We start from the raw sequence: 25,055 nt of genomic DNA on the forward strand, positions 1-25,055 counted from the left end.
TCTCTTGGCTGTGGTCTGGCAAGATCTGGAGCTATGGACTACAAGAGAGCCTTGTAGAAGTCTTGGTTTCCTGAAGAGAGATTCCAGTACTTCGTTGCTGCAAAAAAAAAAAAAAAGAGTTTGGACTCATTAGACAAGTTAAGAGTTACATTGACAACACAGCCTCTTCTCCCAAGGTGGCTCAGCATGACTGAAGTTGTCCTGCCTTGACTTCTCCTGGTGGTGGGGGTGGGGGGAGGTGGTGAGGGGGTGAGAGGGTGCCCAGCTTCCCCCACTATGTGGCACACTACTGGAGAAACCCATTTCACTCCTGCAGCACCCAGGTATTGAGGTGGGACTTCCATGACTCAGGGATGGTGAGTTGGAGAAAGAGGCAGGTAAGAACATATGAGAGCATTAAATGGACTTCCTGATGACTGCATAATGCACTCCAGCAGGAAGCCTGCCCCTCAGTCTCTTCTTCAAGCCAGCCTGAGATGGAACTAGATGGAACATGAGACTAGAGATGGAACCAAGCCCTCCAAAGGTGATTCAAAAGTTGCACACTTGGTTCAAAAAGTTCCTTTTTCTCTTTTTTTCCCCCTAGATCTTGTTCATCCTCTTTAGTGTCATGAGTAATGATCCCTTTCTTCTTAGGCACACTCTACCTGCCTTGGTCAGACATCATGGCATGTCTAGACTGCTGTAGCTTGTCACTTTCCAATGCATTCACAGTTTTGTTTTGCTTTTTTATATGGGTCGTATTCACAAACCTATGCAGGAATTCTCATCATTTACAGTGTAGATTATCTTCCTCAGCTTGAAATCCAGGCATTTAATAAAATTTCCCCCCATTTCGTCCACTGTCTTATCTCTACACAGTTGAGCCCACATCTGCCTTAAAACCAGGGCTTAGGTACCTTAGCTGGTGCAGCTGCTGTTGCTTAAAGTACATGTCAGTCTCATACCTGCCCAGCAACATATGTTCCATCTTTCTAAACTCGGCTCAAATTCTTTGAGCAGAAAGTTTTTTTAGATGTCAGATATTTTCCATCTGAATTAACTTCTTTTCTTTCCGAGTTGTTCTCTCTGTGCTTTATACCATTGTAGTTCTTGTCACACTATGCCTCATTATCACTTGGGGATCTGAATGTTTCCCTCACTTTATTTCGGAGCCCTTAGAAGATAAGAACTTAATCATCTTTTTTATCCACCACATTAACCACTGCTGTTCCTTATGCACAGCATCCACTGACTGTCTTTTTATTTGACATGAATTTAACATTTGCAACAAAAGCCCTAAGTGAGTAAGACAGGTAGTACTAGAATCTGTCTCCCTGTTAGTAGTTCAGTGCTTTTTCTACCTACCATACATCTGGGACCAGTAAAAGCAGTTTCGAAGACATTATCATGGATTTAAATATGTTTATTAAAAGCACCCCTCATAATACAGCTCAGGACAATGCTCTACCTAGTTTGGTTCTTTGTCTGCCCCCACTTTTCCTTCATTGGGCTACAATCACAATATGCAATAAGTTCACAGCTCCGCCTCAGGGTTTCAAGCAATTCTCTGAGAATGACTGCCTTCATCCAACTCCCAGCCATTCCTACACTCACATGTGCAAGGAAGGCAAATAGCCCCTCTTGTTGGGATTCTCTGATGCTTTTGTTGCTTTCAGGCCTCACCTATTCTGTCCTCTGCATAGCCTCTTCCAAGTGACACCTTGATATTAGACCTGGCTGTTGATTTTATTTCTCCTTCTGACATCACTCCCCAGTTTTCATGTTCCTTTATGCCATACCATGGTTTACTCGCCACACACTCATGCTTCTTTAGGAGGAGAGATGATGCATTAAGAAGAGGGAGGCATCTTAATTCCTTATCACATGCACAGATGATGATTATTGGAGACCTAGTTAAGAATTACTGATGTATAAAACGTGCTTATTAAGTCAAAGAGCATCAGTCAGACCTGTACTTAGCCCTGTACTCTAAAAGTATTTATTGGATTGCTTAAACGGCTCTTCAATAGATAAACTGCTGAGAGAAAAGGATTAATAGTGGGTATTTAATTTAGTTTTCTATATGGAACATGTGACAGAAAGATGAAGAAGCCTTAACATCCTTGACTAAAAACAGAAACAAGATGGGAATTGAGACAGATAAAACCAGAGCAAAATTCTGCCTTAATCCAGTGGACTAGAAGATATCTCCTGGGGGGACATTCTCTCAGTATTTGACATCATTTTCATTTAAAAGGCCTTTTTGTACTGGATTTATATATGTGTCCAGGGAGAACAGAGTGTGAAAATAAATTGAAGACAAAGAATCGGTTATAAACCATGCAAAGACCCATAGCAAAGTAGAAAATCTCCTGGAGATAAAGTGTAGACATGGAAAAGCATAGTGCTATGCTCAACATATAAATGATCATTCATTGCTACAAAGATTTCTGAGGATGATACAAAGTTGTGGCATCTGCATAACCTGTATGCAAGCATTCATTTACTCAAAAAAAATTTTTTTTACAGTCATAATGTGCCCAGCATGACACAAAGGGTATGGTGTCGGTGCCCAGAGACAACTGAAACAAAGGCCTCTCCCATGAAATTGCAGTCCATCCTGCAAGTAGAAAATGATTATCTCTGCTAATCTAAATGTATCCTCTCTGGACCCACACTTCTGTGACGTACACCAGTGCCCTCATCAATCCCAAAGAGACTTTATCATCCTCTCCTTAGTCATTCAAATCATGACCTTCAGAACCTTAATTTGGGAAATTCTTTCTCTTTCTATGCTATCTCCAGCCTTGCTTTTAACTTGGTGAGACCTTGTGAACCTACCTCTTGAGTGACTTTCCTGGCTCTCAAGGCACTGGCCTGGAGGGGCAGTTAATTTTGCTTGGTTTTGTCAGCAATGATGGTCTTTGATTTTTGATTGGACACTAATGAACCCTTCCATGAATACACTAGGGAGTGATTATTACACAGACACAAGAGGATCAATCAATTTTCAATCATGTTGCATTGAGGAGAACATAGGATATTAGGATAGGTTAATTGGCTGTGATGTCTATATTGTAAAAGTGGTTTGGGTACATAGGATTTTCAAGGTATTCATGAAGAAGATGAATAAACAGTCACTCACTGTTGCTATATATTCAATATACTGAAAGGTTGTTGTTGAATCACATGAAGACACCGGGATTCTTGGCACCTGGAGGAGAATTCAATCCGGGGCCAGAGACGAGGCTTGATCGCTCAGAGCTTTTGTGTAACAAAGTTTTATTAAAGTATAAAGGAGATAGAGAAAGTTTCTGACATAGGCATCAAAAGGGGGCAGAAAGAGTACCCCCTTGCTAGTGTTAGCAATGAAGTTATATACTCTCCAATGAATCCAAAGAATGTCTGGAGGTTGTAAAGACCTCGCCAGACCTACTCCCATAATTTACATTTTAAGATAAAAGAATTAGCCAGAAGGTTTAATCCAGAGACTGTCCTCAAGCAGGATACATTATTGTTATATAATCCTAAGGAATGTAGAGAAGGAAAAAGTTTGTCTTTTCTTCCTCCTTGAGAATTCCAGAGCCCTCTTCTCTCCTTGGGGACCCCTAGACTTCTTATCAACCTGCCTAGGAAATAACTCTCTCAATACTATATATAAATATTTTGTATGTTTTACTTCTTTGCTGTTTTCTAAAAGGTAACATGCAAGGGTCATTTGTGAGTCCCAGAAGAGTCCATTGAGATGACTGATGTGGGGAGATTTGGCCAATGTCAGTGTAAGTAGCATCTGGCAGTAAGCGAGAGAAGTAAATCAATACCACAATCTTAAAAACTTCTTGAGAACTTCTCTGAGACTTGGAAGATGATTCTAGATTCGTCTCTCCATGGCAGGCACCTGAAGTACAAGACATTCTACTTAATATTTATTGGCAAATGATCTCCCGAAGCCCTATTCATTATTAGGGAAGGGAAGTCACTCAGTTGTATCCAACTTTTTGCGACCCCATGGACTGTAGCCCACCAGGATCCTCCATCCATGGGATTTTCCAGGCAAGAGTCCTGGAGTGGGTTGCCATTTCCTCCTCCAGGGGATGTTCCCCACCCATGAATCGAACCTGGGTCTCCTGCATCGTAGGCAGATGCTTTACCATCTGAGCCACCAGGGAAGTCATTCATTATCAGGACTATATAGCAAGTAACTCTCAGTCTTTATTTGTTTTAGGATATTTGGGCTTCATAGTTTGCCTAGTTTAGAAATTTCATATTTATCTGAATATCTGAAATTGTCTTCAGTGTGGCCAGATAGCAAGAAATACCCTAATCCTCAGGTGTCAAGAAGACATAAACAGTCGAGGTCATAGTGTTAAATGCTCTTTGCTCACCCATCATTTGTGGATTATTTTAATACTGTAAGGGACTTGAACTAGATTAGGAATTTTCAATGTTCCTTCGGTAGTTTTACTTTTTAAAATGTCCTATAGAAACATTCTTTATAAAGAAGAATGTGAATACATTTTTTATAAAGAAGAATTGTGAATATGACCAATATATGGAAAGTGACAAGCTACATAAAGTCTCTCTTTATATAGCTATGGTCCTAGTTCCCATGATAAACTACAGAGCAACATGCAATCAGTAAAACCTTAAAAGACTTTTCAAGCATGACCAGTCCTTTGTTTTATTTTAAGTATACACTGGTGTTAGGAAATGATTCAGGGAGAGAGAACTGTTGCTTTATATACTTCTCACTATTTGTCCAATGCTTGTGAATATCAATGGCTCTTAAAATCACAGGACATCAAATCAATTCAGAGACTAGAGCAGCTACATGGGGAGTAGGGGGAGTGAATAGGAAAAGGTCTACCCTGGTCCACAAACCCCTTCCTGATCTTTAGAGGAAAAAGAACACACTATACTGTGTTGATGTTTGTAGCTTCATACTAAAAAAGGGAATCTGCAAAGGCAATAAAAGGTTTTATCTAGAGTTTCTTATTTGAGGGTCACTAATTTGTTCATTACTATGTGAATTTCCTGCAGAAAAGAAGATAAGAATTTTCTGGGAATCTGAAAGTTCCACATGAAACTTACACTATCCTTAAAAAGAAAATACATATGCTAATTAAGAATTTGACTGTAAATTATATGAACTTTGGTCAGTTTAGTTCAGTTCAGTTCACCTGCTCAGTCATGTCCGACTCTTTGCGACCCCATGGATGGCAGCACACCAGGCTTCCCTGTCCATCACCAACTCCCGGGGTTTACTCAAACTCATGTCCGTTGAGTCAGTGATGCCATCCAACAATCTCATCCTCTGTTGTCTCCTTCTCCTCCCGTCTTCAATCTTTCCCAGCATCAGGGTCTTTTTAAATGAGTCAGTTCTTCACATCAGGTGGCCAAAGTATTGGAGTTTCAGCTTCAGCATCAGTCCTTCCAATGAATATTCAGGACTGACTGGTTGGATCTCCTTGCAGTCCAAGGGACTCTCAAGAGTCTTCTCCAACACCACAGTTCAAAAGCATCAATTCTTCGGCGCTCAGCTTTCTTTATAGTCTAACTCTCACATCCATACATGACTACTGGAAAAACCATCAGATCAGATCAGTCACTCAGTCCTGTCCGACTCTTTGCAACCCCATGAATCACAGCACGCCAGGCCTCCCTATCCATCACCAACTCCCGGAGTTCACTCAGACTCATGTCCATCGAGTCGGTGATGCCATCCAGCCATCTCATCCTCTGGCGTCCCCTTCTCCTCCTGCCCCCAATCCCTCCCAGCATCAGAGTCTTTTCCAATGACTCAACTCTTTGCATGAGGTGGCCAAAGTACTGGAATTTCAGCTTTAGCATCATTCCTTCCAAAGAAATCCCAGGGCTGATCTCTTTCAGAATGGACTGGTTGGATCTCCTTGCAGTCCAAGGGACTCTCAAGAGTCTTCTCCAACACCACAGTTCAAAAGCATCAATTCTTCGGCACTCAGCCTTCTTCACAGTCCACTCTCACATCCATACATGACCACAGGAAAAACCATAGCCTTAACTAGCCGGACTTTTGTTGGCAAAGTAATGTCTCTGCTTTTGAATATGCTATCTAGGTTGGTCATAACTTTCCTTCCAAGGAGTAAGCGTCTTTTAATTTCATGGCTGCAGTCACCATCTGTAGTGATTTTGGAGCCCAGAAAAATAAAGTCTGACACTGTTTCTACTGTTTCCCCATCTATTTCCCATGAAGTGGTAGGACCGGATGCCATGATCTTCGTTTTCTGAATGTTGAGCTTTAAGCCAACTTTTTCACTCTCCACTTTCACTTTCATCAACAGGCTTTTTAGTTCCTCTTCACTTTCTGCCATAAGGGTGGTGTCATCTGCATATCTGAGGTTATTGATATTTCTCCAGGCAATCTTAATTCCAGCTTGTGTTTCTTCCAGTCCAGCGTTTCTCATGATGTACTCTGCATATAAGTTAAATAAACAGGGTGACAATATACAGCCTTGATGAACTCCTTTTCCTATTTGGAACCAGTCTGTTGTTCCATGTCCAGTTCTAACTGTTGCTTCCTGACCTGCATACAAATTTCTCAAGAGGCAGATCAGGTGGTCTGGTATTCCCATCTCTTTCAGAATTTTCCACAGTTTATTGTGATCCACACAGTCCAAGGCTTTGGCATAGTCAATAAAGCAGAAATAGATGTTTTTCTGGAACTCTCTTGCTTTTTCCATGATCCAGCGGATGTTGGCAATTTGATCTCTAGTTTCTCTGCCTTTTCTAAAACCAGCTTGAACATCAAGAAGTTCACGGTTCACATATTGCTGAAGCCTGGCATGGAGAATTTTGAGCATTACTTTACTAGCCTGTGAGATGAGTGCAATTGTGTAGTAGCTTGAGCATTCTTTGGCATTGCCTTTCTTTGGGATTGGAATGAAAACTGACCTTTCCCAGTCCTGTGGCCACTGCTGAGTTTTCCAAATTTGCTGGCATATTGAGTGCGGCACTTTCACAGCATCATCTTGCAGGATTTGGAATAGCTCAACTGGAATTCCATCACCTCCACTAGCTTTGTTCATCCATAGCCTTGACTAGAACTTTGGTCAAGTATCTATCAACATGCTCATATGTTTATACCTATGAGCAAGATTACAGAATCTATCTTAAAAACAAAACAATTATTAAGTACTGCTCCAAGCTAGGATTTGTACAGAACCTTGAGATATTAAAACATATAAAAAATAAAAGTTAAAAAAAAAAGAGCCCTGATCAGACCTTTTGTGCAAGTGCTCCCTGACTCGTATCGAAGACAGGGATAAGCAGGTAGTTTCCAGATCATATGGAAAGTGCTGTGATTGAGACCTTGGGGTGGAAACACAGATGTGGGGACCCGACTGGGGAATGAGAAAAGACTTCAAGGAAAACGTCATTTTTAAAAAGAATATTTGGAGTCTTCTATGTGCAGAGCAGACTGTAAACTCTCAAGACTGGCATGTCTAGGAACCTGTAAAGCAATGGTTGGAGCTCAGGATAAATGGGTTGGGGACTGACAGAAAACATGGGAACAAATGTTAAGCGGGAATAAAGGAGCTTAAGGTAATTCACATTCTTAGCTCAGTGACTACGTCAAAAAAACTGGACAGAAGATGGGTAAATATGGGACATTTATATTGAAACAGCCAGTTAGCAGGTGGATCTTAGAACATGGCTTTGATTCTGATATAAATTTTGTGACTTATTAGTAAATTGTTATGAGTCAAAAACAAAATTATACATGATAATACTTAGTACATAAATCGTGTTTTAAAGTGGTGGTTCTTAATCTCTAGTATACATCAGAATTATCTGAGTTGATTGCTAAAAATGCAGTTCATTCTTTCCATTCTGATTCAGTATATTTGGGGCTAGATTAAAGAATCTATATTTTAACAAGTTTTCCAGGTGACTTTAAGGTTCACATATTAGTACAAAATACTGAAAAAGAGAAAAGGGGTGTGAATACCACCCTGAAAAACAGACAGTTAAACAGCAGTGAGCAGAGAGAAGAGGAGGCAGTGTTGTAAACTGAGAAGAAACTGAGAAGAAATGTATGAGAAATATCTAGATCCTGCTCCTGAGGTAAGGGTACTCCAGTCAGGGGCCCTGTCCCCACTAAGCCCACCAGAGCAAGGCATAGATCCTGAACAGACTGGACAATGTGGAATATTCTCCCTACCCTCTCTCCCCCTGGGAATAAAAGAGTTAATAGGGCATTACAAGGAGCCTAGGGCAAAGTTTTGAGACCTATCTAATCTCCCTGTAAGTACCTTACTGAAATTTACTTGCAGTAAGACAAAAATGGCATTTATTTAGGTGTTCCTTCTAACCAAAGTCAATGTTATAAAGGTTTGCTTGCGGCAACATCATTCAGTCTTTCTATTTCTAAAAAGATCTTCATTTTGCCCTTACTTTTGAATTACATTTTGTTGGGTGTAGAACTCTGGGTTCATAATTATTTTTTCTCTCAGCACTTTGAAACCATTATTCCATTTTTTTTCTGTCCTCTCTTGTTGTTAATGAGAAATATACTGTCAACTTGCCTTTACCATTTAGATAAACTGATTTTTCTTTATTCTAGCTTTTACATTTTTTCTTTTATTCTTCATTTCTTGAAACTGCTCTATTATGTACCTCTCTATGGATCCATTATGCTATTATTATTTTATTGTTACTATTCTGCTTGCTACTCAAAGTGCACTGATAATTTAAATACTTTTGTCTCTCTTCAGTGTCAGAAAATTCTCAGCGAATATCAAATATTCTTTTCATGCCAGTACCTGTATTATCTATATGCTAGGACATGTTTTCAAAGACATTAGTGAAGTTTAAGTGTAAAAGAACTCAACAGATCTTGTGGGAATATTAACTGCTCTTACATGTATTTTACCTCTTTTATTTTTTTACTATGTGGTAGGTGAAGTGTTAAGTGCTATCAGTCAGGATTAGTCTTTTCAGTGGTGTTCTGTTTAGAGTTTATCTTATCTATTAATTTTATTTCTATTTTTTATATTTTTGTTTCCATATTTCAACTGAATTCTTTTTTCTACCCATCTTATTTTATGCATGTAATTTTGTGTTTAGTATTTTCTTGTTCTTTTTATAAATGTTAGGTCCTCACACCTTTAAGTATTCTAACCATGCTTATTTTCAAACATTTATCTAACTATTTCATGGGCTTCCCTTATAGCTCACACGTTAAAGAATCTGCCTACAATGCAGGAGACCCAGGTTCTATCCTTGGGTTGGGAAGATTCCATAGAGAAGGAAATGGCAACCCACTCCAGTATTCTTGCCTGCAGAATCCCATGGACAGAGGTGCCCGGCAGAGCCTGGCCTGGATAGAGGAGTCCAAGAGATCACAAAGAGTCAGACACGACTGAGTGACTAACACACACACACATACACACACACAACTATTTCATAACATATGTATATCATCAGAAAATAACTCCTGTTCCAAGGTTTATTTTTTTTTGGCTCTGTCTTAACATTAGAATTCTACAAGCATTTTAGAGTTTCAGATCACAGGCAAGGAAAACTTTTTTTTTTTTTCTAAAGGAAACTTTTTTTTTTTCCTTTCTCTCTTTTTTCTCTCTCTAGGTTGCTTCCTCTCTGGCAGGAAGCTGTGAGGCTACTTCCATGAATGTCCTGGGGCATTAGTTGAGAAACAGCTTTCATAATGAAGGCTTGGGGCTCCTCCCTAGTAGGGGTATGAAGAATATACTGAAATGGTTAGTGAGCCCCAGGCAGCTCCGTCCTGAGGTCATGTCCATATCCTCAGGGTTACATCGCCTGGCAGCTCTGTGTAAGTTGTAGCCCCAGGCAGCAGTTGTCAGTATTTCTTTTCACCTTACCTTTATGAGTGATAGCCCCTGGATTTATGCAGTGAAGCTGACTCTGTTTTTCCATTTCAAAAGCAAGACCTCTAGTCCTTCTACTCCCAAAGGAGGTGAACTTATACCTCCCACCACTTGCTTTGGAATTTGGATCTTCAGCCTCATGTACAATTCCAGCTTTCTGTTTTGCCTCTGGCCTATGAAGATGTTTATCTTATCTAAGGTTCTTTTTTTTTTTTCTTAAATCTTTCATTGACAATACTGTAGTGCAAAGGGGGATCCGTCAATGACAGAATGTGTACCAGTGTTTCTGGGTTAATTTTTAACTACACATTCTATTAGAGTTTTGCCAAATTAATTGATAAAGGAAATCCAACCACTTTCAAATGAAAATGGCTATGAGGTTTCTAAAATTTTACACCTATAGATGATAATCAGTCACTAAATTAATTTTTGCTCTGTTTCAGGAGATGCTTAACATTTAAAGAGTTGTGTAAAAATTTCCAACTCCATCAACTGGTTAAGGATATTGGGATTGTTTCCTCTTTATCAGCTATCACTGAGAAGAGACTTGATCTCCACATTTCAGGATTAGTTAAGTAATTTACTATGCCCTTTTCTGCCAGGGTTAACATATCCTCACTGAATATCAAATTGCTGAATCTTTGCTATTAAACTAACATGTTCCTGAGTAAAACTCTGTTGTGGAGACTTAAAATATTGTGATATGTAGAGTTTTTAAACTGAGGGCCCTATTTGAAATTACATCTACAGGGAGACCTTTGTTCTCTATTATAAAAAGCTCTTCATTAATTAACCTGAAGTAAAACACTAGATAATAATCTAATGTGACTGTGGGTAAGGCTGAATTTTAATGCTTAGATAGGTTAGCAATTAGTGTGATATTTATCCTCTAGTTCTCACTGTCATTGCTTAGGGCTGTTCCCTAGTAGCATTAACTTTCTAGGTGCAGGAACTTACAGTTGTGTGAAAGAAAGCCCTTTAGGTAGAAGTCTGCAGTGCGGCAGGGCTGTCAAGTACGGGACGTTGACTGTTGAGGGAGTACAGGCAATGTGCTCAGTTGTGTTGGACTCTTTGCAGCCCTATGGATTGTAACCTGCGAGGCTCCTCTGTCCATGGGATTCTCCAGACAAGAATACTGGAGTGGGTTGCCATTTCCTCCTCCAGAGGATCTTCCCAATTCAGGAATCAAACCTCTGTCTCCTTTGCCTCCTGCACTGGCAGGCAGATTCTTAACCACTGCACCACCTGGGAAGCCCTGGGGGCGTACAGGGGAGATACTAACAGAGGCTGATGAATGATTCTCATCCCCTACTGCTGACACAGAAACTTCTGACATGTATATAACACATAGATGAGGGCATCCCCACCCCATGTATAAGCTATCCAGGCAATAGTATGTTTCAGATTCCAAGAAAGGGTTTATATAGAGATATGTGCCTCATTCATGCCAGTAAGTCTCTCCTTACCAATCTGTTTTTGTAGTGCATCATAGCTTTCAAAAGGTAAATGTCACTGGACTCTAGATCTAAGTTCTCAATATCCATATTCATTCTCCTGCAGGACTCCAGTTAATTGGATAAAGAGCAGAGAACTGACTTTGGGAAAAACCATCAGATTGTTTCCTAGGAATTTGGGGTTGTGATGGGAGAATCTATTTTGGTATCAACTATTCAGTTAGGCTGAAACTCTAATACTTTGGCCACTTCATGCAAAGAGCTGACTCATTGGAAAAGACCCTGATGCTGAGAGGGATTGGGGGCAGGAGGAGAAGGGGACGACAGAGGATGAGATGGCTGGATGGCATCACCGACTCGATGCACATGAGTTTGGGTGAACTCTGGGAGTTGGTGATGGACAGGGAGGCCTGGCATGCTGCAATTCATGGGGTCGCAAAGAGTCAGAAATGACTGAGAGACTGAACTGAACTGATTAAGTTAGGTAAATTTGGGAGTTACCAGACAGTAAGGTATGCATCAATAAATGATGAAAAACATCAATAAAGCCCAACTTCGGACAGAGACATAAAGAACTAACAAACTGGAGCTGCTATGATGTGACTCACTTACTAATACCATTCCAATAGCTTGTTTGTATCACTAGGGAGGTCTGTCTGTATTGCATACTTAGGTTCCATGTGTTATACCTGGATCTTTCTGATATATCTCTCCTTTACATTTAAAACTTCAGGCAATAATTATTTATCCTGAATAAATATACCAGATGGACTTGCTTCTGAATCAGTTTAAAGCAGCAGCACAAGAATATTATTACATGGATAATGGATATGTAATGTTTGAGATAGGAAGGGAAGAGGGCAATGAACAACCTTGAAGAGAATGGCATAGCCCGAGGACATGACATAAACTGATTAGAACCAACTAGATCCAAGAGCCAGGTACCACAACCATAAAGGTCAAAAGTAGGTAGTGGTTCCTTCCTGGAAATCCCCATCCCTTCTCCAAAATAGCTGGAATACTTGTTCCACTCATTAGCCTATGAAATAACTCACCCTTATAAAAACTGACAACCCCATACCCTGGGGCCTCTCTTGCCTTCCAAGATGGCCCACACTCTGTCTACGGAGTGTGTTTCTTCCCTGAATAGACCTTCTTTCTCTTCACTATGGCTTGCTCTTGAATTCTTTCCTGCATGAAGCTAAGAACCCACACTCTGCAGCCATCTCAGGGACTCGGACGTGACCTGGGATGTGACCATCTTCCTGTGCCCCACTCTCTTTTCTGCAATAGATTCATGGCCTTCACTTTTTACCACATCAAGGTCAGAACAAGCTGGGGTGAGGTGGTCAAGTATATAACCAGATATAGAGAGAAGAAATGCCTATGTAGTATTACTTTTTATATATATATATATATATATCTGAGAGAAATGCTTCTTAGTGAACATAGTGGACATTCATGGTCTTTGTCCAAGAGAATCTCAGTATTACTCATTCATAATATCTCTGAACACAATCTCTGTTACAATTACAAACACGAACACACTATAATTTTTTACATAAACTTTAAAAAAGATTTTAAGGAAATTGTAGGTTCACATGTAGTGGGAAAAATGAAGAAGATTACATATAACTTTTGCTTAGTTTCCCCAATATTAACATCTTACAAAATTATAGTACAATACTATAATTAGGATATTGAAATTGATACAGGCCAATTCCATCACTACAAAGATTTTTCTTTCTTATTGCTTTTTAATGGACAAGCTTACCTCATTCTCACTCATCATCTCTTTAAACTTGACAACCACTACTCTAGTCATCATTTCTACAATTAGATCTTTTCAAGAATATTACATAAATGGAATCATATAGCATGTGATCTTTGACTATTGGCTTTTTTCACTCAGAACAGTGCTCTGGAGATTCATCCAGACTACTGCATTGTTTGTTCCTTTTTTATTGATGAGTAGTAGTCCATGGTAGGGGTGTGCCATGATTTGCATAACCATTCTCCTCTTGAAGAACATCTGAGTTGTTTGCAATTTTGACTATTATAAATAAAGCTACTATGAACTTTCATGTACAGGTTTTTGTGTGAACAAAAATTTTCACTTCTCTGGGATGAATAGCAACAGTGCCAATGCTGCATTGTAGAGCAGTTGTATATTTAGTTTTATTACAAACTGCCAAATTGATTCCAGAATGGCTGTGCCATTTTATATTTTCTCCAGCAATGTGTGTGTGATTAGGTTTCTCCACAGCCTCTCTAGAAATTTTGGTGCCATTATTTTTATTTGGAAATATTCTCATAGAGGCATGATGGTATCTCATTGTGGCAATGGCACCCCACTCCAGTACTCTTGCCTGGAAACTCCCATGGACGGAGGATCCTGGTAGGCTGCAGTCCATGGGGTCGCTAAGAGTCGGACACGACTGAGCGACTTCACTTTCACTTTTCACTTTCATGCACTTAGTGCATGAAAGAAATGCACTAAGAGAAGGAAATGGCAACCCACTCCAGTGTTCTTGCCTGGAGAATCCCAGGGACAGGGGAGCCTGGTGGGCTGCCGTCTATGGGGTCGCACAGAGTCGGACACGACTGAAGTGATGCAGCAGCAGCAACAGCAGTTATAACATCTAATGATGAACGTATTTTCATGTTTGTTTCCCCACTATATATCCTCTTCATGAAGTGCCTCTTTGTATCTTTTTAATATTTTCCAGTCAGATTTTTTTTTTTTTGGTTGCTGTTTTACTGTTGAGTTTTGAGGTGGTGTGATCACTCACCTAGAGCCATACATCCTGGAATGCAAAGTCAAGAGGGCCTTAGGAAGCATCACTATGAAAAAGCTAGTGGAGGTGATGGAATTCCAGTTTAGCTATTTCAAATCCTGAAAGATGATGCTGTGAAAGTGCTACACTCAATATGCCAGCAAATCTGGAAAACTCAGTAGTGGCCTCAGGACTGGAAAAGGTCAGTTTTCATTCCAATCCAAAAGAAAGGCAATTCCAAAGAATGCTCAAACTACTGCACTGCATTCATCTCACACACTAGCAAAGTAATGCTCAAAAGTCTCCAAGCCAGGCTTCAACAGTATGTGAACTATGAACTTCCAGATGATCAAGCTGGATTTAGAAAAGACAGAGGAACCAGAGATCAAATTGCCAACATTCATTGGATCATTGAAAAAGCAAGAGAGTTCCAGAAAAACATCTACTTTTGCTTTATTGACTATGTCAAAGCCTTTGACTGTGTGCATCACCACAAACTGTGGAAAATTCTGAAAGAGAAGAGAATACCAGACCACCTGACCTGCCTCCTGAGAAATCTGTATGCAGGTCAAGAAGTAACAGTTAGAACTGGACATTAAACAACAGACTGGTTCCAAATTGGGAAAGGAGTACGTCAAGGCTGTATATTAGCACCCTGCTTATTTAACTTATATGCAGAATATATCATGCTGGGCTGGATGAAGCACAAGCTGGATTCAAGACTGCCAGAAGAAATATCAATAACCTCAGATATGCAGATGACACCACCCTTATGGCAGAAAGCAAAGAAGAATTAAAAAGCCTCTTGATGAAAGTGTAAGAGGAGAGTAAAAAAGCTGGCTTAAAAATCAACATTCAAAAAACGGAGATCATGGCATCTGGTCCCATCACTTCATGGCACATAGATGGGGAAACAATGGAAACAATGACAGACTTTATATTTTGGGGCTCCAAAATCACTGCAGATGGTGAATGCAGCCATGAAATTAAAAAATGCTTGCTCCTTGGAAGAAAAGCTATGATCAACCTAGACAGCATGTTAAAAAGCACAGATATTACTTTACCAACAAAGGTCCATCTAGTCAAAGCTATGGTTTTTCCAGTAGTCATGTATGGATGTAAGAGTTGGACTATAAAGAAAGCTGAGTGCCGATGAATTGATGCTTTTGAACTGTGGTGTTGGAGAAGACTCTTGAGAGTCCCTTGGACTGCAAGGAGATCCAGCCAGTCCATCTTAAAGGAGATCAGTCCTGGGTGTTCATTGGAAGGACTGATGTTGAAGCTGCAACTCCAGTACTTTGGCCACCTGATGCGAAGAACCAACTCATTAGAAAAGACCCTGATGCTGGGAAAGATTGAAGCGGGAGGAGAAGAGGACAACAGAGAATGAGATGGTTAAATGGCATTACCCATGCGATGGACATGAGTTTGAGTGGGCTCTGGTAGTTGGTGATGAACAGGAAGGCCTGGCGTGCTGCAGCCCACAGGGCTGCAAAGAGTCGGACACGACTGAGCGACTGAACTGATTTGAGAGTTTTAACATATTGTAGATACTAATCCTGTGGTAGATATGTGGTTTGGTTGCAATTATTTTGTTTCAGACTGTAGCTTGTGTTTTCATCCACTTAACATAGTGTTTTTATAAAACAAAAGCATATAAATTTGATGAAGTCTGAACTATTAATATTAGTATTTTCCTTATTGGATTTCTTTAATGGATTGTGCTTGACTATGTCAAGTCTAGGAACTCTTTGACTAGCCTTAGTTTCCAAAGATTTTCTCCTTTGCTTTTCCTAAATTTTTATAGTTTCAATTTTTATATTTAAATCTGTAATCTATTTCGAGTTAATTTTTGTTATACAAAAATATGAGATTCAGGCTGAAGTTCATTTTATATATTTGCCTCCAAATGTCCAATTGCTCCAGCATCATTTGTTGAAAGGTAAGTTTTTCTTCATTAAATTGCTTTTGCCTTTTTGTCAAAAATCAGTTGAGCAACCAGCATTTCCCATACTCCTTATATAATAGCTCTAAGTTTGTACTTAAATCACTGCTAAAAATTCTGCAAAAATGTGTTAGCTTTAAGGTTCCTTAAAAAAAAATTGTTTCATCTTTCTTGATCATAAATTTACTCACCAAAAGTATAATAGCCAAATGCTTTGGTTAAATGAACCAGAAAATCAAGTGTAATATTCATACTTCTATAAAAAAAAGTCTTAGTTTTGCCTCAATATTTATTTCCATCTTAGATAGTCAATAATCATATTTCTTCTGCAGTGACTTCTTATACTGAAATAAATGACTTAAGGATGCCTTATTGCTGACATAGATCAGAGTTAGTTGCTAATGAAATAACTCCTCTCCAAGTAACTCCAAATAAATCTGCTGGTCCATAAAAGATTCATCTTAAAGGAATCCAGTTCATTTGCTGCCTCTACCACTTCCATGGACATGAAACATCTTTTATATTCTACCTTGTTTCAGCCACTGCAATGCTGAGAGTAGCATCTGGCTTGTAATAGTCTGTTTTAACTAGCAGAGATGATATATTTAGTAAGACCTCATGACTGCAATATGAAGGACAGACCCCTGTCAAAAGAAAAATGATATTTGAGAATGTCCTCTGGTGTAAAAATTAATTCCAGGATACAAGAGTTTGCTCCATTTCAAAGATCAAAAAGGCAGTGGCAAAAAAGCACTCCAGACACAAAACCCATGACTCAAAGCTTCATTCCTGGAAATTAATTCCCTGTGTCATTTTGTATCTGGGGTAACAGAGCGTTGTGCAAAACTTTAGCAAAAGCCAAACGCAACACCTTAGCAGATGTCTTCATAGTGGGAATCTCTTCAGGCTGAGAGCAACTTCCTATTTTGTGTACCTTTGTAAGATATTGCATTCCAGGTAGAAGACAGTCCCATTCAGAATATGACTTAGAATCGAGGCCATATCTTTTTTCTGGGCGTGCATACAATGACAGAGTATGTGTGTGGGGGGGAAAAAAAGAAGACATCTATCTGTAAAAAAAAAACCCAAAAATATATGAAATAAGATATGTATAGATAGTTTCCCAAAAATCTCAGGGAAAAAATGATGCCTATTTTGTTCAGCAAAAACTTTCCAATATTGGATAAATCCAGTAGTAACTTAAATGACTGCTTTTCAGGAGTTGTGTAAGTTGTGATGGCTGTTAAGTTGCTTAATTGTATATTTATGAGTAGAAAATTATGAGTTATATGACTGAGTATTCAACTCAAAATGTGGGATATGAGATATTGCTGCTTCCATGTGGCACTGTACAATAAAAAGAGATGATACTAAATGTACCTTTAAGCATTGTTGGTTCCTGAGCAGAGCACTGAAAATATACTACCCACAAATAAGCTCAAGACATATAACCTGATGCCTCCAAAAAGCTTTAATTCTCTGGGAACAAGTTTTTATACTTTGAAATGAGCCTGGCTGGAAGCGTTAATTCAATTGGACATTTTGACAATTTTGGATTATCTTTTTATTTCTATTTTTTAAGAAAATATTTTAGTAAGAAAACAGATCTTAAGGGTAAAGCTTGATGAATTTTTACACCCATGAAACCAGCATCTGATATCAAGGTAAAGGACATATCCAAAACTCCAGGAAGCTCCCTTGTGCCTTCTCGTAGCCAATACTCCCAAAAGTTTTGGCTGTTTTTGAATTTGATATAAAAGGAATTACACAGTTTGTCCTCTTTTGTGTTTGACTTTCTTTTGCTCAATACTATATATGTAAGTGTCATCTATGTATTTGCATATATCAGTAGTTTATTCTTTTCACTGCTGAGTTATATCCTATTGTATGAATATATCACACGTATTTATCCATTCACCTGTGGTTGCAATTTGTGTTGTTTTCAGGTTCTGGCTGATCATTTCTGTTCATGCATTTTGGTACACACGCACACATTTATGTTTGTGTACAGGGCCAAGAATGGAATTACTGGATCCTAGGGTATTTGTATTTTAGCCTTGCCAATTGCTGTTAAAACAGTTTTCCAAAGCAGTTTTACCAACTTACTTCCAGCCAGCAATATGAACAAATTCCAGCTACTCTTCACTCCTGCCAACACTTGGCATGTCACTTCTTTTAATTTTAACTATTCTGATGATATCTCATTGACATTTGCAGTTGCAACGTTGATGAGAAACTTTTCATATGCTAATTAATCTGTACTGGACGCAAATCTGTTAATATAAAAATATATAAAGCGGATGTTTTTATTTTTTCTTCCAGATCTTAGATAAAAACTGCTGTCGACTCATACAGTGTCCTAAAACCACTAATTATTGTCCCAAATTAACAAACGGGATGAAAAGAAATCAGAATCACATTTTAAAAAGCCACAGGTCAGTGGTAAGAAAGTACTATAACTGTCAAGTTTCATCTCAGGTGGCTTCTCTCTGACTTTTTGTTTTTTATTCTGTGCTAATCACAGAAAGTACGGGGTATAATGTTTGTCACAGAGAGGTACACACTAAGTAAATCGGCTATATCTCAAAAGGTGGTAACTGTTAGAGCAGTGTAAGGATTTGGAGTTTAGGATAAGATTTCATCAGATACCAATGCTGAGTGGCATTTTATTTGACACATGTAGGTATTTTATACTTTTATATTTCTGATGTTTGGGTCATAATTGCATATGAACTACTCATAAATGTATAATATATAGAAATATTTAGAGACACACGGTACTATATTTGAATATTCATCTAAAAAGCTCTTAATAGCACATCAAACTTCACAATTTGTTGGAGGCACATAAATGGCAAAGATTATCTACATTTCTGAAAGCAAGAGACAGACTCAGTGAGATTCAGGTCCTAAATGAAGGGAGAACTCCATACTCTGGCATGAACATTGCATCAGGTAGTGATGCTGAAATCCTTATGGCAATTAATGTCACTGGAAGTTTGACTGGAAATACAGCCACTTTCACTCCACCAGAAGGTCTGAATATTCCTGGGCCACCAACCACTTACCATTTCCTCACAAGTACTAATACTGTACCACCATTACTGGTTACATACATATATATAATAAAGGCAGTTATGTGCCTGCTATAGACTGAATGGGAAAAGAGTATGTCAAGGCTGTATATTTTCACCCTGCTTATTTAACTTCTATGCAGAGTACATCATGAGAAATGCTGGGTGGGATGAAGCACAGCTGGAATCAAGATTGCTGGGAGAAATATCAATAACCTCAGATACGCAGATGACACCACCCTTATGGCAGAAAGCAAAGAAGAACTAAAGAGCCTCCTGATGAAAGTGAAAGAGGAGAGTGAAAAAGCTGGCTTAAAACTCAACATTCAAAAAACAAAGATCATGGCATCTGGTCCCATCACTTCATGGCAAATAGATGGGAAAACAATGGAAACAGTGACAGACTTTTATTTTCTTGGGCTCCAAAATCACTGAGGATGGTGACTGCAGCCATGAAATTAAAAGACACTTGCTCTTTGGAAGAAAAGCTATGACCAACATAGACAGCATATTAAAAAGCAGAGACATTACTTTGCCCACAAAGGTCCATCTAGTCAAAGCTGTGGTTTTTCTAGTAGTCATGTATGGATGTGAGAGCTGGAGCATAAACAAGGCTGAGTGCCAAAGAATTGATGCTTTTGAACTGTGGTGTTGCAGAAGACTCTTGAGAGTCCCTTGGACTGCAAGGAGATCAAACCAGTCAATTCTAAAGGAAATCAGTCCTGAATATTCATTGGAAGAACTGATGCTGAAGATGAAGGTCCAATATTTTGGCCACATGATGCAAAGAACTGACTCATTGGAAAAGACCCTGATGTTGGGGAAGATTGAAGGCAGGAGGAGAAGGGGACGACAGAGGATGAGATGGTTGGATGGCATCACTGACTCAATGGACGTGAGTTTGAGTAAGCTCTGGGAGTTGGTGATGGACAGGAAAGCCTGGCGTGCTGCAGTCCATGGGGTCAGAAAGAGTCAGATACCACTGAGAGACTGAACTGAATGACTGACTGATAGACTAAATGTTTGCATCCTCCCCAAATTCATATTTTGAAACCCTAATCCCCATTATGGTGGTATTTGGAAGTAAGGCCTTTGGGAGGTGATTAGGTCATGAGAGTAGAGCCTCATGAATGGGATTAGTGACCTTTATAAAAGAGATTCTAGAGGGACCCCTCATCCTTCTACCATTTGAGATAGCAAGATGGCTGTTTATGGGCAAGAAGTAGGTGCTCACAAGACACTGAATCTGCCAGAGCCTTGATCTTGAACTTGCCAGTCTCCAGAACTGTGAGAATAAATGTTACAGTCACCCAGCCTATGACATTCTATTACAGCAAAATGGACTAAGATAGTGTCTTTGCCTTAAATCAGATGAGTTTGGCTTTAATTAAAGCGACTGAATGATGATGATCAGCAAGTTATTAATAAATTCTAGAGTCAGACTTAAGTATGAGTCCTGGGTGAATCATGTGAGGACCATGTGAGCATTTTTATTTTTCCTTCCTTGTAATATGGAAGCCGTTAAACCATTGTCTCCATCTTTTCTTAAAGTTGTAAAGACAGTCTACATTAAATAAAACCACAAACTGAAAAATACTAGAGTAATAATACAAGAACTTATACTTATTAGACCTTTTTGACATCTAAGAATATCTGTTTCCCAGTCGAAAGTGCCTAAATATTAAAGTGATATGTCAAGTTCTTCAGATTGGCCACTGTTGGATGGTTGGTGGTATTTGATAAGGATTCCTTATACATAGTCTCTGGTCCACTTTTGTGTATTTTCAAAATTATCCAAGATATAAAGGTAAAAATAAAGATGTTCATTAAAGTAAAATAGAAGAGAAATAGAGGAAAATGCAGCAATTCAGCTGTTCTCAAGAGTGGTCCCTGAGAGCAGCAGCATCAGCAGCTGTGTGGAATCTGGTATGAGATGTAAATTTTCATGTTATACTCTAAAAACTCAATCAGAAACTCTGAGGGTGGGACCCAGCAGTCTGTTTTTAAACATGCAATTCTAGGTGATTCTAATGTACCCTAAAATGTGAGAACCACTGATGTAATGAAAATAATATTGGTCCCAAAATTAAGAGATACGAATCTTAATTCAGAATTAATTGGGTCAGTGATCTTGGACAAGCCATTTACGTCCTCTGAGTATATTTCCTCATCTCCAAATGAAGTTTGGATTGTGTGATCTTTTGAGCCCTCATCTCCAAGTACAGTTAGAAAAGATAATGTTGCTTCATAAATTAAAAAAAAATCAGATTTCCCATTATAAATGGCATTGGTGTTTGAATTCTACTATTAAGTCTAGATGACTTGGGTTGATTTTCTTGTGTTTTTTATGATTCTGTTATATCTGATACAGAGCAAGAACTTAACACTTTCTCTAAAAGACATTTGAGAAATTTACATATAAGTTCTAACTATTTATTGATAAAATATTAATGAATCTGAAAAGTGTTTTTATAGGTGCTTTAAACACCAAAGCTTGTCAGATATTTCTACAAGCCTGCCACATTTCTCTATTTCATAAAAAGATGTTAAAAATGCAGTGTCATGAAACACTGGGCACTCTGAGTTATCCTAAGAGTGGGCAGAGAGGACATGAACTGAGGGGCAAGAAGTTAAGAATAAATTCTACGAAGGACTTCCCTGGTGGTCCAGTGGCTAAGACTCCATACTCCCAATACAGGAGCCTGTGTTCAATCCCTGGTCAGGGAACTAGATCTCACATGCTGCAACTACAGATCCCACGTGTTGCAATGAAGATCAAAGACCCTGTATGCCACAATTCAGATCCAGCCCAGCCAATTTTTTTTTTAATTCAAAATAAATAAATAAATTCTATGAAGTTCAATCATTTATTGCCAGGACCTTTCTGGAGGGAAGTATTTGAAAAAATATGAGCTCAGTAATAAGGAACATAAAACATACTGGACTTGGAAGAGTGTTGGCAAAGACCACATTCAGAAGCAAAAAGAGAAGCCAGCAGCTCTTTTATTTTTTTTTAAAGATATGATGTAGCTACAAGGAGGCAGGCCAGAGCTCCCTTTTCTGTCATCCCATGTAACCCCTCAGAGGTCGATAGCGCCTCTTGAAGCCACCAGGATGACTGTCCGAACTGAAGCCTTACTCCTTCCAATCCTTATTAGAGAGAAATTTAATGGGAAACAATGAAAGTGTCACAGCTGGGCCCTCAGGTTCAGAGAATGCAATATCCATGGCTGAGAAAAAGGATTGGTCCTCAGTAACAACCCAGAGTAAGCCAGTTCCTTCCCACAGCCGTCTCTTCTGTGCAGGTTTAAACTGCAGGGGGTTGAAGAACAACATGGCCGTGAGTTTCCTGGGTTTTCTTATCACTTCTCAAACAGGATTCCACAAAAGCATCCAATCCAAAAATGCACAGATTAAAATGAAACAAATCAAAACAAAAAACCGTTTCCCCTAGTTAGAGACCCAGAAAATGGGTACCTTAACAACAGAAACCTTTTTTGCAATAGCCACCCTATTCCAGCCCAAAATAAATGAAACAATGGAAAAACTGTACCCCTTCCCCACAGTTCCACTGGAGTCAAGCACAAGCTGATCTTTCATTCTGCAACTCCCCCCTGTACCACAGAGAGGCGGCAGCCCTCTGATTCCCCTGCCCAGTGGAGCTGGCAGGGCTAAGAGGGGAGCTAGTCATCCATACTCTGCTCTGCAGAGGCAGGCTGTGCACATATCCCCCTTGTTGTTGTTTTTGTTGTCTAGTTGCTCAGTTGTGTGCAACTTTTTGTGACCCCACGGACTGTAGCCCACACCAGGCTCCTCTGTTCATGGGATTTCTCAGACAAGAATACTGGGAAAATTTTTAAAAATTAAATAAAACATTAAAAGATGGGTTGCCATTTCCTCCCCCAGGGGATCTTCCCCACCCAGGGATCAAACCCATGCCCCCTGCATTGGCAGGCAGATTCCTTACCGCCAAGCCACCTGGGAAGTCCACCAATGATTCCCCCTCAGGAACAGTATTGGTGAAGCTGAGTAGGGATCTGATCTTCCATCCCCACCGGTCAGAGCAGGTGTTATTATCATTCTCCCTCCCACTCAGGATGGTGTCAGTAGGATCCAGCAGTGAACAGACTGTCCACATCTTCCTGAAAGAAACGAGACTAAATGAGGTAGTATGAGGCAGAGCTGGTCCCCACTAAGCTTCAGTCCTTTCCCTGTGTCTGTGGAGCGCTATGGGGAGCAGCGTCTCACCTCCTACTCACTAGCAATGAGGTAGATGAGGTGATGAGAGGTGGAGCTGGCACACACTCTATTTCCCTTTCCTCATGTAGTGTCAGTGGGGCCCAGCAGGGAGCTGCTGAGCTTCTACATTCACTCAGAATCAACAAGGCAGTAAAAATCAGTGTCGCGCATTTGCTGGGAAGATGTCAGCAGAGGGAAGGGCTGGCTGAACTTAACTTCAGCTGTCTGCAGTGAGGTGTAAATGCTCTGCTCCACTTTTTTAAGGGTGATACCAGTAGAGTCTAGTGGGAAACTGAACATAACAGCCACCTCATGCTATATACTTCAAGAGGTGTAATGAGATCTGAGCTAAATCTCACATCTTATATCCAAAAAAAAAAGTCCAAAATGTTCAAGGATTTAAATGTAATACTTAAAATTATAAAATCTTTATGAGAAAATAAATAATAGAAATTCTTTGGGATCAGGTTTAGGCAAGCTATTGTTAAATATGATATCCAAAGCATAATCCATAAAAGGAAAAAATAATAAACTGGACCTCACTAAAATTATAAACTTTTGCTCTGCAAAAAGACTGAAGAAGATGAAATGCAAGCTTAACATTGGGAGAAAATAATTCTAAAGAAGTATATGAGAAAGTGGCAGTATCTAGAACATATGAAGAACTATTAAAATCAACAGAAACAACAAAAGAAAAATTCAGTGAGAAACTGGGATAAACACAGACAGACATTTAACCAAAGATAATATTCAAATGACAAAGAAGCATAAGAAAGATGTTTGACATCATTAGCCATTAGGCAAATTAAAACCACTTTGAGATATCACTACATATCTATTAGAATTACTAAAATTAGAAAAAAATAGTGAAAGAGTGACAGCAATGCAAGTTGGCAGCCACCAGAGGCTCAGGGGTAAAAGTCTCTCACAATTTTCAATGGTTAGAACTCAGAAAACATCAGAAAGTATTAGGAGATGGCGGTAGCTGGGGTCTAAAAACTGACCAACACGTGACACTTACAAGATGGACAGGAGTAATAACTGGGCCCCCAAGAACAATCTATGAAAACTGAATACACAGCCTTGAACTAGGATGTGGACCTAAATGCCTAGAAGCATGCCCCTTTGTAAGATTTATAACAAGAATTAATATAGATGGAGTTAATAGTTCCAATGGAGTTGTGGACTCAAGAGCAAAATGGCAAAATTCATCTAGCATCAAAGGTGTCCTACAAGAGCTTTGGTGCCTAATGTCTAAAGAGAATATGAAACTTCCTCAGCTGCCTGAAGGACAGTGTTACATAGTAGTTAACCCCAAAGAAAAAAAACTACAGGCCCTCTCATATCCTCCATGAGATTTAAGCAATTTTCATTTTTTTCTTCAAGTAGTAAATTTTCTAGATACATCTTGGACACCTCAAAGTACTGGAAAGGAAGCGCCCATTCAAAGGCAGTTTATTTTCAGATACTGAAAAGGATACTAATTTTGTGTCCATGTGAAATGTATAAGTTGTGCTATAACAAATAAATCTGTCAAGTGTAACCACTATCCTTGAACTTCTGGGTCCAAGAAATTTAAATTGACTCCTGTCATAACCAGCAGGGCATATCTAACTCAGTTGTTAGATCTAACTAGTCACATCTAACTCAGCCTTGCTGCTGATTACATGGCCTGGGATCTCTGCCTTCTCCCCCATCCC

The 25,055-nt window shown here is 39.3% G+C and overlaps 1 protein-coding gene and 1 non-coding gene across 2 annotated transcripts; one reads left to right on the forward strand and one right to left on the reverse strand.

Moving 5' to 3' along the window:
* Positions 1-4,079: 4,079 nt before the first annotated feature.
* Positions 4,080-4,151, reverse strand: TRNAR-ACG (transfer RNA arginine (anticodon ACG)). Its single transcript has one exon. It is a non-coding gene; the product is annotated as a tRNA-Arg (tRNA).
* Positions 4,152-23,213: 19,062 nt separating this feature from the next.
* On the forward strand, positions 23,214-24,710 carry LOC129640169 (ubiquitin-conjugating enzyme E2 variant 1-like). The gene is made up of 3 exons (XM_055565404.1): positions 23,214-23,282; positions 24,237-24,410; positions 24,537-24,710. The coding sequence occupies exons 1-3, from the start codon at positions 23,214-23,216 to the stop codon at positions 24,708-24,710; spliced, it is 417 nt and encodes a 138-aa protein (XP_055421379.1).
* Positions 24,711-25,055: the final 345 nt, after the last annotated feature.

The sequence above is a fragment of the Bubalus kerabau genome, chromosome X (assembly GCF_029407905.1).
Source record: "Bubalus kerabau isolate K-KA32 ecotype Philippines breed swamp buffalo chromosome X, PCC_UOA_SB_1v2, whole genome shotgun sequence".
In the NCBI taxonomy this organism is placed as follows: Eukaryota; Metazoa; Chordata; class Mammalia; order Artiodactyla; family Bovidae; genus Bubalus; species Bubalus kerabau.